Source organism: Pollicipes pollicipes, unplaced genomic scaffold, assembly GCF_011947565.3.
Source record: "Pollicipes pollicipes isolate AB1234 unplaced genomic scaffold, Ppol_2.1 Scaffold_4295;HRSCAF=5057_pilon_pilon_pilon, whole genome shotgun sequence".
In the NCBI taxonomy this organism is placed as follows: Eukaryota; Metazoa; Arthropoda; class Thecostraca; order Pollicipedomorpha; family Pollicipedidae; genus Pollicipes; species Pollicipes pollicipes.
The window spans coordinates 20,711,846-20,723,296 of NW_023596461.1; the positions used below are offsets into that span (position 1 = coordinate 20,711,846).

The window sequence follows — 11,451 nt, forward strand, 5'->3', positions numbered from 1 at the left end:
CCGATGTAAAATTACCTTGTTATAACCTGCTCTACCTACAGCATGGTGGGTAGGTACATAGGTACTAAGGTATCTATATACAACATTAATGCTAGGTTTGGGTTTCCCATGTGGGATCAAATATAAGGCTGCCTCTTTTCAGCCTGTGGTTATAATTGCTGTAACCTGACAGGTGGCAATGCGCCATGTTCCTTGCTGTCAGACATTGGGTCCTGCAGTGACACTATTAAAATTTTCCCTGCATAGGATCATAGGGGACTTGGAGAAGTGGAGAGGCATAGAGGAGGTGCACGAAGAGAGGAGGAGCAGAAGTGGAGGAGGAGTGGAGAGGCATAGAGGAGGTGCATGAAGAGAGGAGGAGCAGAAGTGGAGGAGGAGTGGAAGGAGAAGAGTGACAGAAAGAGCAGGGAAGGAACTGAAAGAGGAGAAGAGCAGAAGAGAAGAGAGAAGGATGGGAAGGAACACTTTTGGTATGTTTATATTAATTCTGCTAAGGCTTCAAGGACTTCATGTTAGTGATGTCACATACAAGGCTTTCATAGTCAGCTGCAGCTGCCTAAGAGTTATAAAAAAACAGGGTGTCATGCAAAGTGTCTGTCCACAATTCAGTTTGTCAGTAAGCAGAGGATGCATCTGGTTTATCATTTCGACAGTGTATAAGTTTGCATGTAGATAGGTAATGATATGTAAATGAGTTTTGTATGATACACCTGTGAATGTATATGTATAAAATTTTGTTGTTAACCCCTCTAACTGTATATCTTAACACATACCCTTAATCAATCTTTGCATGTTTAGGCGAGCTAGTAGCACTACCCGGATGGATGGGATCAGCATGGCACCCTCACTCACAGGAAGTGTTCTGTTCCACTGAAATGCAAAATGGCATGCTGACTAATTTTTGCCTGAAAAACACTGGGAAAATGTTGATGCATTAAACGCAGTGTGTAGTGTACTCCAACCAAGGCCCATTGTGCAGACACTCATTCCACATTAGACAGACTTCTGCTTGCAGACAAGTTTGCACTCCAACCGCGAAAATTTTTGTACTCAACCACCAGCAAAAAAAAAAACAACTAAATTTCCCACCCTGATGTCCGTCCTGCGAACAAGACGATACACTACTTGCCACGGTTCCAATCACCTTCTTCAATCACTTCCCACAGGCAAAACTACCATACCACACCCAGGTCCGCTGCTCCGTATACAAACCACCCTGAAGACATCGCAGCACGACCGTGGAGGGACACCAGCGAATCCCCTTATCAATCCCGGTTACAGCCAGTCGGCTGGGCCGCCACCGGCCGGCTCGCGGGGCGCGGCAGCGCCGCCTGGAGCGCGGCTCGTCTCACCTCTCTGCCACGGTGGAGTCGAGCGCTGCGAGCGGCTGCGCCGCCGGCAGCTTGGCCGAGCAGTAGGTCGGGTCGTAGTGCTCGAACATCACCATGCCGGTCGGGCCGGGCGGCAGGGCCGACGCGCCGGACATGGGCGAGCCGGCGTTCGCGTCGGCGCCGGCGCCTGCGGCACACGGCAGCGCCATCAGTCGGCGCCGCCGACGCTCGGGCCGCGCGGAGTCGCCCGGGCGGAGGCGAAGCCAGGCGGGCGGGGCGGGCTCCGCCGCCGCCGCCGCCTCGCCGAACACGCGCCGACGCCCAACCTTGAGTGAGACGCGAAAACCGACTCACCAACCCCACACCTCCCAACAGCACCGCCCCTCGCTCGCCGACCGACCCAGACGATAACCCGCACACGCACCAACACGACAATTGAGCGGCGCGACAGCCGTCACAAGCCCCCGGCGCGAGGGGAGCGGCCGCGTCGGGCGCGCCAACTGACCGTGCGGGTTGATGCCGGCGGCCTGGATGAGCGAGGTAGCCTGCGCGATCGTCTCGGCCAGGTGCGCCAGGTCCGTCTGCAGGTTGCCGACGGCCGCGCCGCGCCAGCCGGCGACAGCGCCGACGAGCCGTTTCCGACGCCGCCCGGCTGCTGCGGCGGCGGCATCATCGGCATGCGCGGCATCATCGGCGGCGGCGGCATCATCGAGTGCTGGCCCATCCTGCGGCGCGGCCGGGCGGCGTCAGCGCCGCGCACAGCAGCGCACGCGGCCGCAGCGGGCACCGGGAGCAAGGGCCGAACCGTAGAACTTAGTGAAATCCCTTGGGGGAGTGGGATTTTCGCTGGACATGGCTTTTACTGTTGTGAGTGTTGTCAGCAAGTTTTGGGCGGTTTATCTTCCCATGGACGCAAATTTCAACAGTGGGACAACCCAGGGCGATACAAAGTTCCAGAACGAATAGGTGTGCCGCGGAATACCGCAGTTACAGTGCCAGGACAAGCACACTGGTCGACGACACTGGAACGTAGTTCTTGGGTTGTGGTCACCTCCAATATAATATATATATATATATTATATATATAATATATATATATATATATTATCATGTGATATGAATCGCCTCTGACACCGAGGGCAGAGCATACCCAACGACAATGGAGCTGATCCTACCAATATTACTAACCCATTGTGTCGTTGAGTGGCAACAGAAACACCACGCGATCGGTACAATGGCAGGTTGAGAGCTGAGCCAACTGCTTATATGCGTTCGCACAATTCGCACTAACATCGGCAATGCACCATCGTCCATGGATGAATTACACCCCCATTCGGTTACCATCACTCGGCTGTACCCGTGCGTGACGCACCATCGCACCAGCAACCCCAATCAGCACGCATGTCAATGGACTCGGCCCTTCTGGCACGCAAAGACCCGGACTTCCAGTCCCAGCAAGGGCCGCCTCGTTCTGCTCCTATATGATATGCAGGACCGTCTCTCCGCCCACCACTGACACAGGCGACCGACCGTTTTGCCTTCACACCTGACGCTGGTCTGTCCGCAGAGCGACGCGCGGAGCAACAAACCCTCCACACAAAAAGCGCGGGCAGCTGAGCAGACCTCTCGAGTACGTAGTCTTGGCAGCGTGATATAGGTGGGGCAAGAGGCTGCAGGAGCCTCTGATCAAAACTCCGGGGTCCATTTCATCCTCTCCTCCGCGGGCAGCTGTCACGAGGCCCAGAATTCCCCCTGAGCGTTCCAAAACGCGCACCCACTACACTTTTCGCCATACGATAGATTCGCATTGGAGGGCTCGGCACGCCCGTTGACGTCACAACTGCAGTGTAAGTCGGTGCAACCTTCGACTCGCCTATGAACCGTGCAGGCGATGCAGCGCGATCAACCGAGGCGTCACAACCGGCGGAGGTCAGGGGTCACAGGGGACCGGTAAGCCGGCTCAGGTGGCGTCGCACCCGCTCGGTAGGTCAGGGGTCACAGGAGACCGGTAAACCGGCTCAGGTGGCGTCCCACCCGCTCGGCAGGCCGGGGTCACAGGGGACCGGTAAGCCGGCTCAGGTGGCGTCGCACCCGCTCGGTAGGTCAGGGGTCACAGGGGACCGGTAAGCCGGCTCAGGTGGCGTCGCACCCGCTCGGTAGGTCAGGGGTCACAGGGGACCGGCGTCCCGCTACGCCCGCGGAGGCCGGGGGTCACCGAGGACAAGGAGGCCAGCTCAGGTGGCGTCCCACCCGCTCGGCAGGCCGGGGGACACAGGGGACCGGGGAGCCGGCTCAGGTGGCGTCCAGCCCGCCCGGCAGACCGGAAGTCACAGGGGACCGGCGTCCGCTACGCCCGCGGAGGCCGGGGGTCACAGAGGACCGGCGTCCGCTACGCCCGCGGAGGCCGGGGGTCACAGAGGACCGGGGAGCCGGCTCAGGTAGCGTCCCGCCCGCTCGGAGCGCGTCACAGGAACGGAATGCAACGTCGGATTGGGGACGCGGCACGCGTGGTTCCGTCTGGCGGCGCGGCGACGCCTGCAAACGGCCACATTTGCATGCCGCTCCGGGGTCTCATTATGCCAGAGTGCGGCGCTGCAGCCCGCCGACCCGGGCGTACGCTGGGGGGCTGGCGGTGAAAGCGGCGCCTCCTGACGAGCCGGGTGATGTCGGCCGGTCCGCCAACCCGCTCGGGTCTGACTGCGCTCCCCGTGCGGTAATGTGGCGTGGTCTGACTACGTCTGCTCAGTTCCTCAAACCATTGCGCCGTTCCTCGCAGGACATAATTTATCAGTGCATACATTTTCATAAACGTCATTCCTATAATATAAGAAGACCGTTCACCTCATAGCAGCACCAAGTTATCGGTAAGGAATTGGCCCGCACAGGTTCTGGGTGGAGGTTCCCCACACTCAGCCTGGGCTAGCGCGCGACAACGGGACTCCCCCGCTCCACCATCCGCTGCCCACCAGCGGGGACCTCACATTATGTCGTGGCCGGGGTCGAACTTGACGATCAGCCGGTGACCGGGCGGGTACTCGAAGCCGTGTAGCTTCTCCTTGGCGTACGCTGCCGACTGGATGCTGCTGAACTGCACGGACGCGAAGCCCTGGGCGCGGACGGGGCGGGGCGTCAGGCGGGGCCGGGGAGCGCGGTCCGGCTGGACCGGCGGCACGCGCCTACCGACGGCGCTGCACAGCCGGGGCCGGCACTCCGACAGCGTATCACTCGGAGAGCCATAGCATCGAAGGACTTTCACGTCCAAATTCCCGCCGCACCAACCACCAGCACCAACCGAACGGCACGAAACCAGCGGCGTACGTCATGCCATACGGCGGGCACCTCCAAAAGAGAACGGCAATTAGCAACCGCACGAGCGATGCACGGCCGTGTAACAGCAGACGGCGGGGAGACTGGGCGCCAGTGGCGGCGCCGCTCGGCTACGGCCCGCGCCGCTCACCCTGCCCCGACTTCCTGTCGCGCCGTAGGTCGATAAAGTCCAGGCCGGGCACCAGGTCGAACAGCTTCCAGAGCTGGTCCTGGTTGAGTGTGGGTGAGGCCACCACGCCTAGCCGCGTGCACGCCTCGGCCGGCGGCGTGGCCTCCATTGGCGGCAGCGGCGCCATCTTGCCGGACGGCGGCGCTGCGGCGACGGGTCAGCGGTCAGGGGTCAGGTCAGCCGACGGGTCAGCAGTTATGGGTCAGGTAAGACGGCGGTCAGCGGTCGGGGATCAGGTCACACGGCAGATCTGCGGTCGGGGGTCAGGTCAGACGGCGGGTCAGCAGTTATGGGTCAGGTCAGACGACGGGTCAGCGGTCGGGGATGAGGTCAGACGGTGGGTCTGCGGTCGCGGGGTCAGGTCAAAACGGCGGGTCAGCGGTTGCGGGTCAGGTCAGACGGCGGGTCAATGGAGGGACCGGGATAAAGGGACAGGAATGAAGGGACAGGTATGGAGGGCCAGGAGTGGAGGAACAGGGACAAAATCTGAAGACAGGGGGAATGGTGACTGAGGGACAACGTAGGGAGATACGACACAGACTGGAGACAGGGTGAACGAGTGGCAGCGGCACCACCAAAATTCTGCCGGCGACGCGGGACGAGTCACCAGCTTGGTCACGGGACGGGTCACCAGCACCGTCACGGGACAACTCGCCAGCACCATCACGGGACAGGTCACCAGCACCGTCACAGAACGAGCCAGTGGCCAGCACCATCACGGGACAGGTCACCAGCAACCGTCACAGAACAAGTCAGTGCCAGCACCGTCACGGAACAAGTCACCAGCACCGTCACGGGACAGGTCACCAGCACCATCACAGGACCAGTCAGTTGCCAGCACCATTACGGGACAAGTCACCAGCACCATCACGGGACAGGTCACCAGCACCGTCACGGAACGAGTCAGTGGCCAGCACCATTACGGGACAAGTCACCAGCACCGTCACGGGACAGGTCACCACCACCGTCACAAGACAAATCACCACCGCCATCACGGGACAAGTCACCAGCACCATCACGGGACGAGTCACCACCACCGTCACGGAACGAGTCAGTGGACAGCACCGTCATGGGACAAGTCACAAGCTTGATCACGGGACAGGCCACCAGCACCGTCACGGGAAAGTCACCAGCACCGTCACGGAACGAGTCAGTGGCCAGCACCGTCGTGGGACAAGTCACAAGCTTGATCACGGGACAGGTCACCAACACCGTCACGGGACAAGTCACCAGCACCATCACGGGACAGGTCACCAGCACCGTCACGAAACAAGTCACCAGCACCGTCACGGGACAGGTCACCAGCACCATCACGGGACAGGTCACCAGCACCGTCACGAAACAAGTCCACCAGCACCGTCACGGAACGAGTCAGTGGTCGGCACCATCACGACACCGTCAGCTGGATGCAAATTGTTTCGTGAGTGCATGCAAAGCTGACTAACGAATGTCAAAGCGCGACCACGCGCACAGCAGATGATCAGACAAACTGTAGGTGACCCCTCATCAAGCCCACAGTGACGGCGATACAGTAGGTCCACATCAAGCCCACATCAAGCCCGCAGAGCGCGAGCCGCAACGCTGAATGAGTTACCATCTTGCCCCTGGTACAGCGGCCTCTGCGACCGCTCCCAGCCCCGCCCGGTCGGGCCGCGGCCGCCAGCGGGCCTGCACTGACTGTAGGCCATCATGTCGAAGCCGGAGGACGACACGGAGCTGCCCGGGCCCGACAGCATCATGCCGTCGTTCCGCATGTCCTTCTGCGGTTTTGGGTCGGCAAAACATGGGCTTGAACGAGCGGTCGCAGTTCTCGTACGCCTTGGCCGCGTGCGACATCCTGGAAGACGGGGAACAGGTGACCAGGAGTGATACCACAGGGTATGTTAAGCTGGTGCCACCATTAGGGAGCTCTGCTGTCTCAGCTGCTCTTTGGAAAATCCTTATTCACTTGTCGGCGAGACGGGATAGCAGAATTTCGGTGGCACCAGAGAGTAGAACATGGGAGGCATAGGATAGTAGAATATCAGTGCACCAGATAGTAGAATACTAGTGGCACAAGATAGTAGAATATCAGTGGCACCGGATCGTGTTGCCTTCCGTGATCATTAAACATATGTAAGACTGTGCTGAAAAGAGGCATAATACGTCCCACATTCTGAACTATAGTGTTCAATTTTCCACGGTGGTTTTCATACTAAAAAAAACACCACACTTGCAAAATTGTTCTGAGATTCACAGACAACCTGGTCATATCTGGTCTGGTCCTATCTGGTCATATATATGATCGGGTCATTAAAGGATAATCTGGTCATATTCAAGAAATTGAAACATGGAAACATAAAACACACGTTGATGCAATTCCTAATCACAGGTTGACACAGTCACATCACTCGCCATGCCCGAGCCCGCCTACCTGTGATATTTGACGTAGCCGAAGCCCTTGCTCTCCTTTGTGGTGCGGTCCTTGACGATGGACACATAGTCGATGTCGCCCGAACGTCTGGAAGTGTTCCCTGAGCTCCGCCTCTGTCATGGCGCGCGGCACGACGACGAACAGCCGCAGCAGACGCTCCTCCTCTTCTGCTCGCGCCGCGACCCCTGCTCTCGGCTGCGGCCACACCGGGCGCGGTCGTGAGCGCGCCGCTCCGTCGGCGGCGGCGGGCCGCACGGACACAGCGACGGCTAGAGGACTGGCGGAATGGCGCCCGGTGCGCAACAGCGGGGGAGAGCACAGCACTAGGGCTGGGGCCAGCGCTAGCGCGGCCGGACCAGGCTTCAGTGCTAGCGACGGCCCAACAGCAGTAGGTGTTGGCTGCACCGTGCGTCCATGATCTACCTCGAAGTGCATAAAAGCAACTATTGTGAATTGTTCTGACAATCCATGGCACCTGGGTATGCCTCCAACTGTAAGACATGTAACACAAGGGACCACGTTCACACAGTGACCCGGAGACCCCGCGTATGTACCTGTGTGCGATGAGGACCTTAAGTGGCCGTGGGTGATTACCGATGCACCTGCCGTTCATTTCCTCCATGGCCAAAGCTGCCTCAGATGTCTTGCTGAATTTGATGTAAGTGACACCTGCAAAAGATCAGGAACAAGTTATGGCCATGCAGGAATTGAAACAAGACAGAAATCTGCCATGCCAAACACGACAAGCCAACCTCTTTCAGGTCCCACAAGAAACGTGGTTGAACCTTCACCACCTAATTTTGCAGTTGACCTAGAATTCCGTGATCAAATAGGGTCAAGACCATAATGACTAAGTCTGAAAATCCCAAGAGGCATGCCGAAGACACAGAGGTGATGACTGATCACTCCACTGAAGCGCGAGTAATCCCTCACCGCCGGCGCAGACAGAGGCGAGGCCGCCCTCTGGAGCGATACAGCAAATGGACCAAGTGCATGGTGTAGGGTGTGTGTGGAGGTGGATGCCGACGGACCTGCAAGCTGGGGACTGGATAGTGTAGTGTAGTGTAGTGCGCTACTAGTATGTGCGCCTGGGCGTGCCTCTATGGCCAGCTGCTAGAGGCTGGGGCTGATTGGTTGCCACAGTCTGTTTTTGCCTTTGCCTATGGCCTATGACTACACATAACTGATGTGTGCTGAATCAGTGACTAGCCTTGCTCACCATACATGCAATGAAATTAACAGCCACCTTTAAAAGCCAAATTTTCAACAATGTCTAGTAAAACTATCATTATTATTACTGCCATGTACTGCCATATATACTTTGGCTATGATATATGTCACACCAGGTTGCTGACCACCTGCCTATGAAATGGTTTGGTCCTGAATCCAAAGCATATTGGCAAATTCCAAAACTAGTGGGATTATGGCTACAACAAAAAAGCCTTGTACTTGATTGCATACTACCATGGGATACTCTTCAGAGCTTATTTAGTGCCTTTCCCTTCACTTTAAGTTTTACTTTGTGCTGCTATTACAAAAACTTTTGACCTGGCCTGGACCTGGATGGAGCCAACTACACAGCAGAGGTTCTGAATTTATGGCACACTTTTGGTTCATAGCATGGTCAAAGGCAAGATGCTTTTAGGCAATTCAGCATATGGCTGGTGCCACATATCTTGTTGTTGTACCTGTCATGTTTGCCCTCAAAGGGATAAATAGCTTGGAGCCTTTATTAAAATGACATCCATCTAAGATTCATTGTAAAATGACGTAGTTGAATTTTTGAAAAGTAATAGTCTGCTTGGATTGATAATGCAACTTGAGAACAGGTATACATCTGGAACAGGTACACAGCAGGAGAACAGGCACACAGCATGGAAGGAGCCAACTTTGCTCTGTGCCATGCTCACCAGGTATAAATTCTATGCATGCCAGTCTTCAGATATCTTCATGCATATCTGCTATTAACTGCAATGCATTTCACATTCATGATGGCCACTAAGTGGTGACTTTGACAGCAGCCAACAAATGTATGTAGTGGCTGGGTGTGTCATCTATGTGGTCACTTCCACTGAAATCTGCACTAAATCTTGAAAAGCCAAGTATAACAACCTTTGACTTGTTCCTGTTAGAAGCACCTCACTGCCTTTGAGGCCATCCATGGAAGATGGTTAACTGATCACAGCACTATATACCAGAATGCAATGCATGCATGCTGTGCTGAACATGTCCAACATAGCTGTGACATTACAGCAATTTCAGCTCACAATTCTAGTAAATCTGAGTGCTCAGAACTGTTGGTACACAGCCAGCTCTGCTCTGAGTGGGCAGTGAGCTAAAGTTCAAGAAGTGTGATGCTGCAATGACAATATCAGACACAGATAGTCCAAGCTGCTTTTGGCAAGCAAATGTTGTCAAAATTTTGTTCAAGTTCACCTGCCATATGACTGAGGCACACAAGCTCAAGGTTAAGTATACCAACATTGTATAAGTGTTTATCTCTAGAGAGACTATTTTGCCTGTTGGGCTGGGTAGAGTTTTAAAAAGTTCCTGTCAAAACATGACAGGCTCTCTCATTCCAACATACACTGTGCATATCAGCAATAGCTATTTCTTTAACTCTTATGCAGAAATCACCAGAACTACCATATATGTGTTCAGATCCTTGAGAAATGTAAAGCCCTGGCAGGTATACTTACAGATCTCAAAATACATCACATAAAAAAATAGAGCTGGATGTTTCATATGGTGCAAGGCACTGATGCAGCCTACCAATCACTGGATATCTTGACAAGATCTTGCTAGGGCAAAGCTAGGATTTAACCTTTAACTTGGGGCTGCATGTCAAAATTTGGTGTCCAAAATTGTTGATTTGAAGCACTGAGGGTATCATATTCTGTTTTATAGCATACAAATATGACTAGTTCACAGAAAATGGACAAATATCATGGTGAATCATATTTTGAAAGCAAATTTCACAAAATCTAACCTAAATAGAAGAGGACACTACTCTCTTTAGGCAGGATTGTCTGACAAAAGAATTGTGTTGGAATATGTGTCATGGTTTGCAGATTATACAATACTGTGCCTTATTGGTCAGGCTGATATGCAGGATCAAATTTATGCATCTCATTTAGTATGGTGCATCCAATTTTACTAGCACCTCACTGACCTGTACATCATGACACAGCTTGTGATAATCGCATTATACTTAATAAAAACATGTACTTACCCTTAGGTTCACCTGTTGCTCTGTCCTTCACAACCCATACTTCCGAGACAGTTCCATATTTGGAAAAGCACTCTCTGAAATCATCTTCTGTGATTGACTTCCCACAAACGATGAATAGTCTAGAATTGGGTGGATCACCATATTTCCTTCCTTGTTGAATCTTCCACCATCTGAACCCATGAAGTCTCTCATCTCACCATTCGTTCGCCGCGAGCTTCCACTTCTATAACTACTCGTGCTTCCAGAATCACCCCTTGAATCAGCCATCTTGAACAATGAGGACGATGGATGCCCTAATGAAAACCCTGCACAAAATGAGGCACACTATCTACTTTGGCAAATCCTCGGCGGCAATGCGACAATCCCGAAGCCATTTGTCAAAGATCACTGAGCCCAATTAGATAAGAGTTGATCACTAGCAATATTGAATTAAATGACCAGTATTTGTCTGATAGCAGTCCTGGAATAATACAGAATTGATTTTATGACGAAAGTTCCTTTAGATTATCGGTAACATCAATTTCCCAGACGATCACTTTCACTTGCGTCAAGTATCAAGTACAAGAATAGTGTGTATCATTTGGAACATCTCTAAAAGAAAGCTGTCACGCAATACAGCGCACTGTTACATATTTGGAACATCTTGTTTTGATCCGTTGCTAGCCGCGAGATTTAACTGAGCAACGCATGCATGGAAAAGCGCGCGCCGGCGCCATTATCTCTGGCCTGTTGACTTTTGGGAGGTCATCACCAGTATTTCATGCTGTTTTCCTCGCATGTACGCGTTGTATGCCCCGCTCCAATGCGCCCCGTTACGTCGGAAAGCGTTAAAGCATGTCCTCAAGTCTACAAACTCTGATAACCATGCCGATGAGACGTTTGGGGCAGACGGGATTCTGTCCCGGGTGGGGATAGTAGACCTGGCCCATTTCGGGGAATTTTTTAACTTACGTTAACCCAACACACTTGCCAGCAGATT

The 11,451-nt window shown here is 54.2% G+C and overlaps 1 protein-coding gene across 1 annotated transcript; it reads right to left on the reverse strand.

Moving 5' to 3' along the window:
* Nucleotides 1–1,348: 1,348 nt before the first annotated feature.
* On the reverse strand, nucleotides 1,349–10,665 carry LOC119097279 (RNA-binding protein 45-like; the record flags this gene model as incomplete). Its single annotated transcript, XM_037220328.1, is given in 12 exon segments — nucleotides 1,349–1,518; nucleotides 1,837–1,940; nucleotides 1,985–2,056; nucleotides 4,313–4,436; nucleotides 4,789–4,971; nucleotides 6,506–6,603; nucleotides 6,605–6,664; nucleotides 7,241–7,320; nucleotides 7,322–7,407; nucleotides 7,410–7,435; nucleotides 7,795–7,909; nucleotides 10,473–10,665. Coding segments are annotated over 12 exon segments (1,311 nt in total), but the record flags the coding sequence as incomplete, so codon positions are not given.
* Between the last annotated feature and the right edge of the window lie 786 nt (nucleotides 10,666–11,451).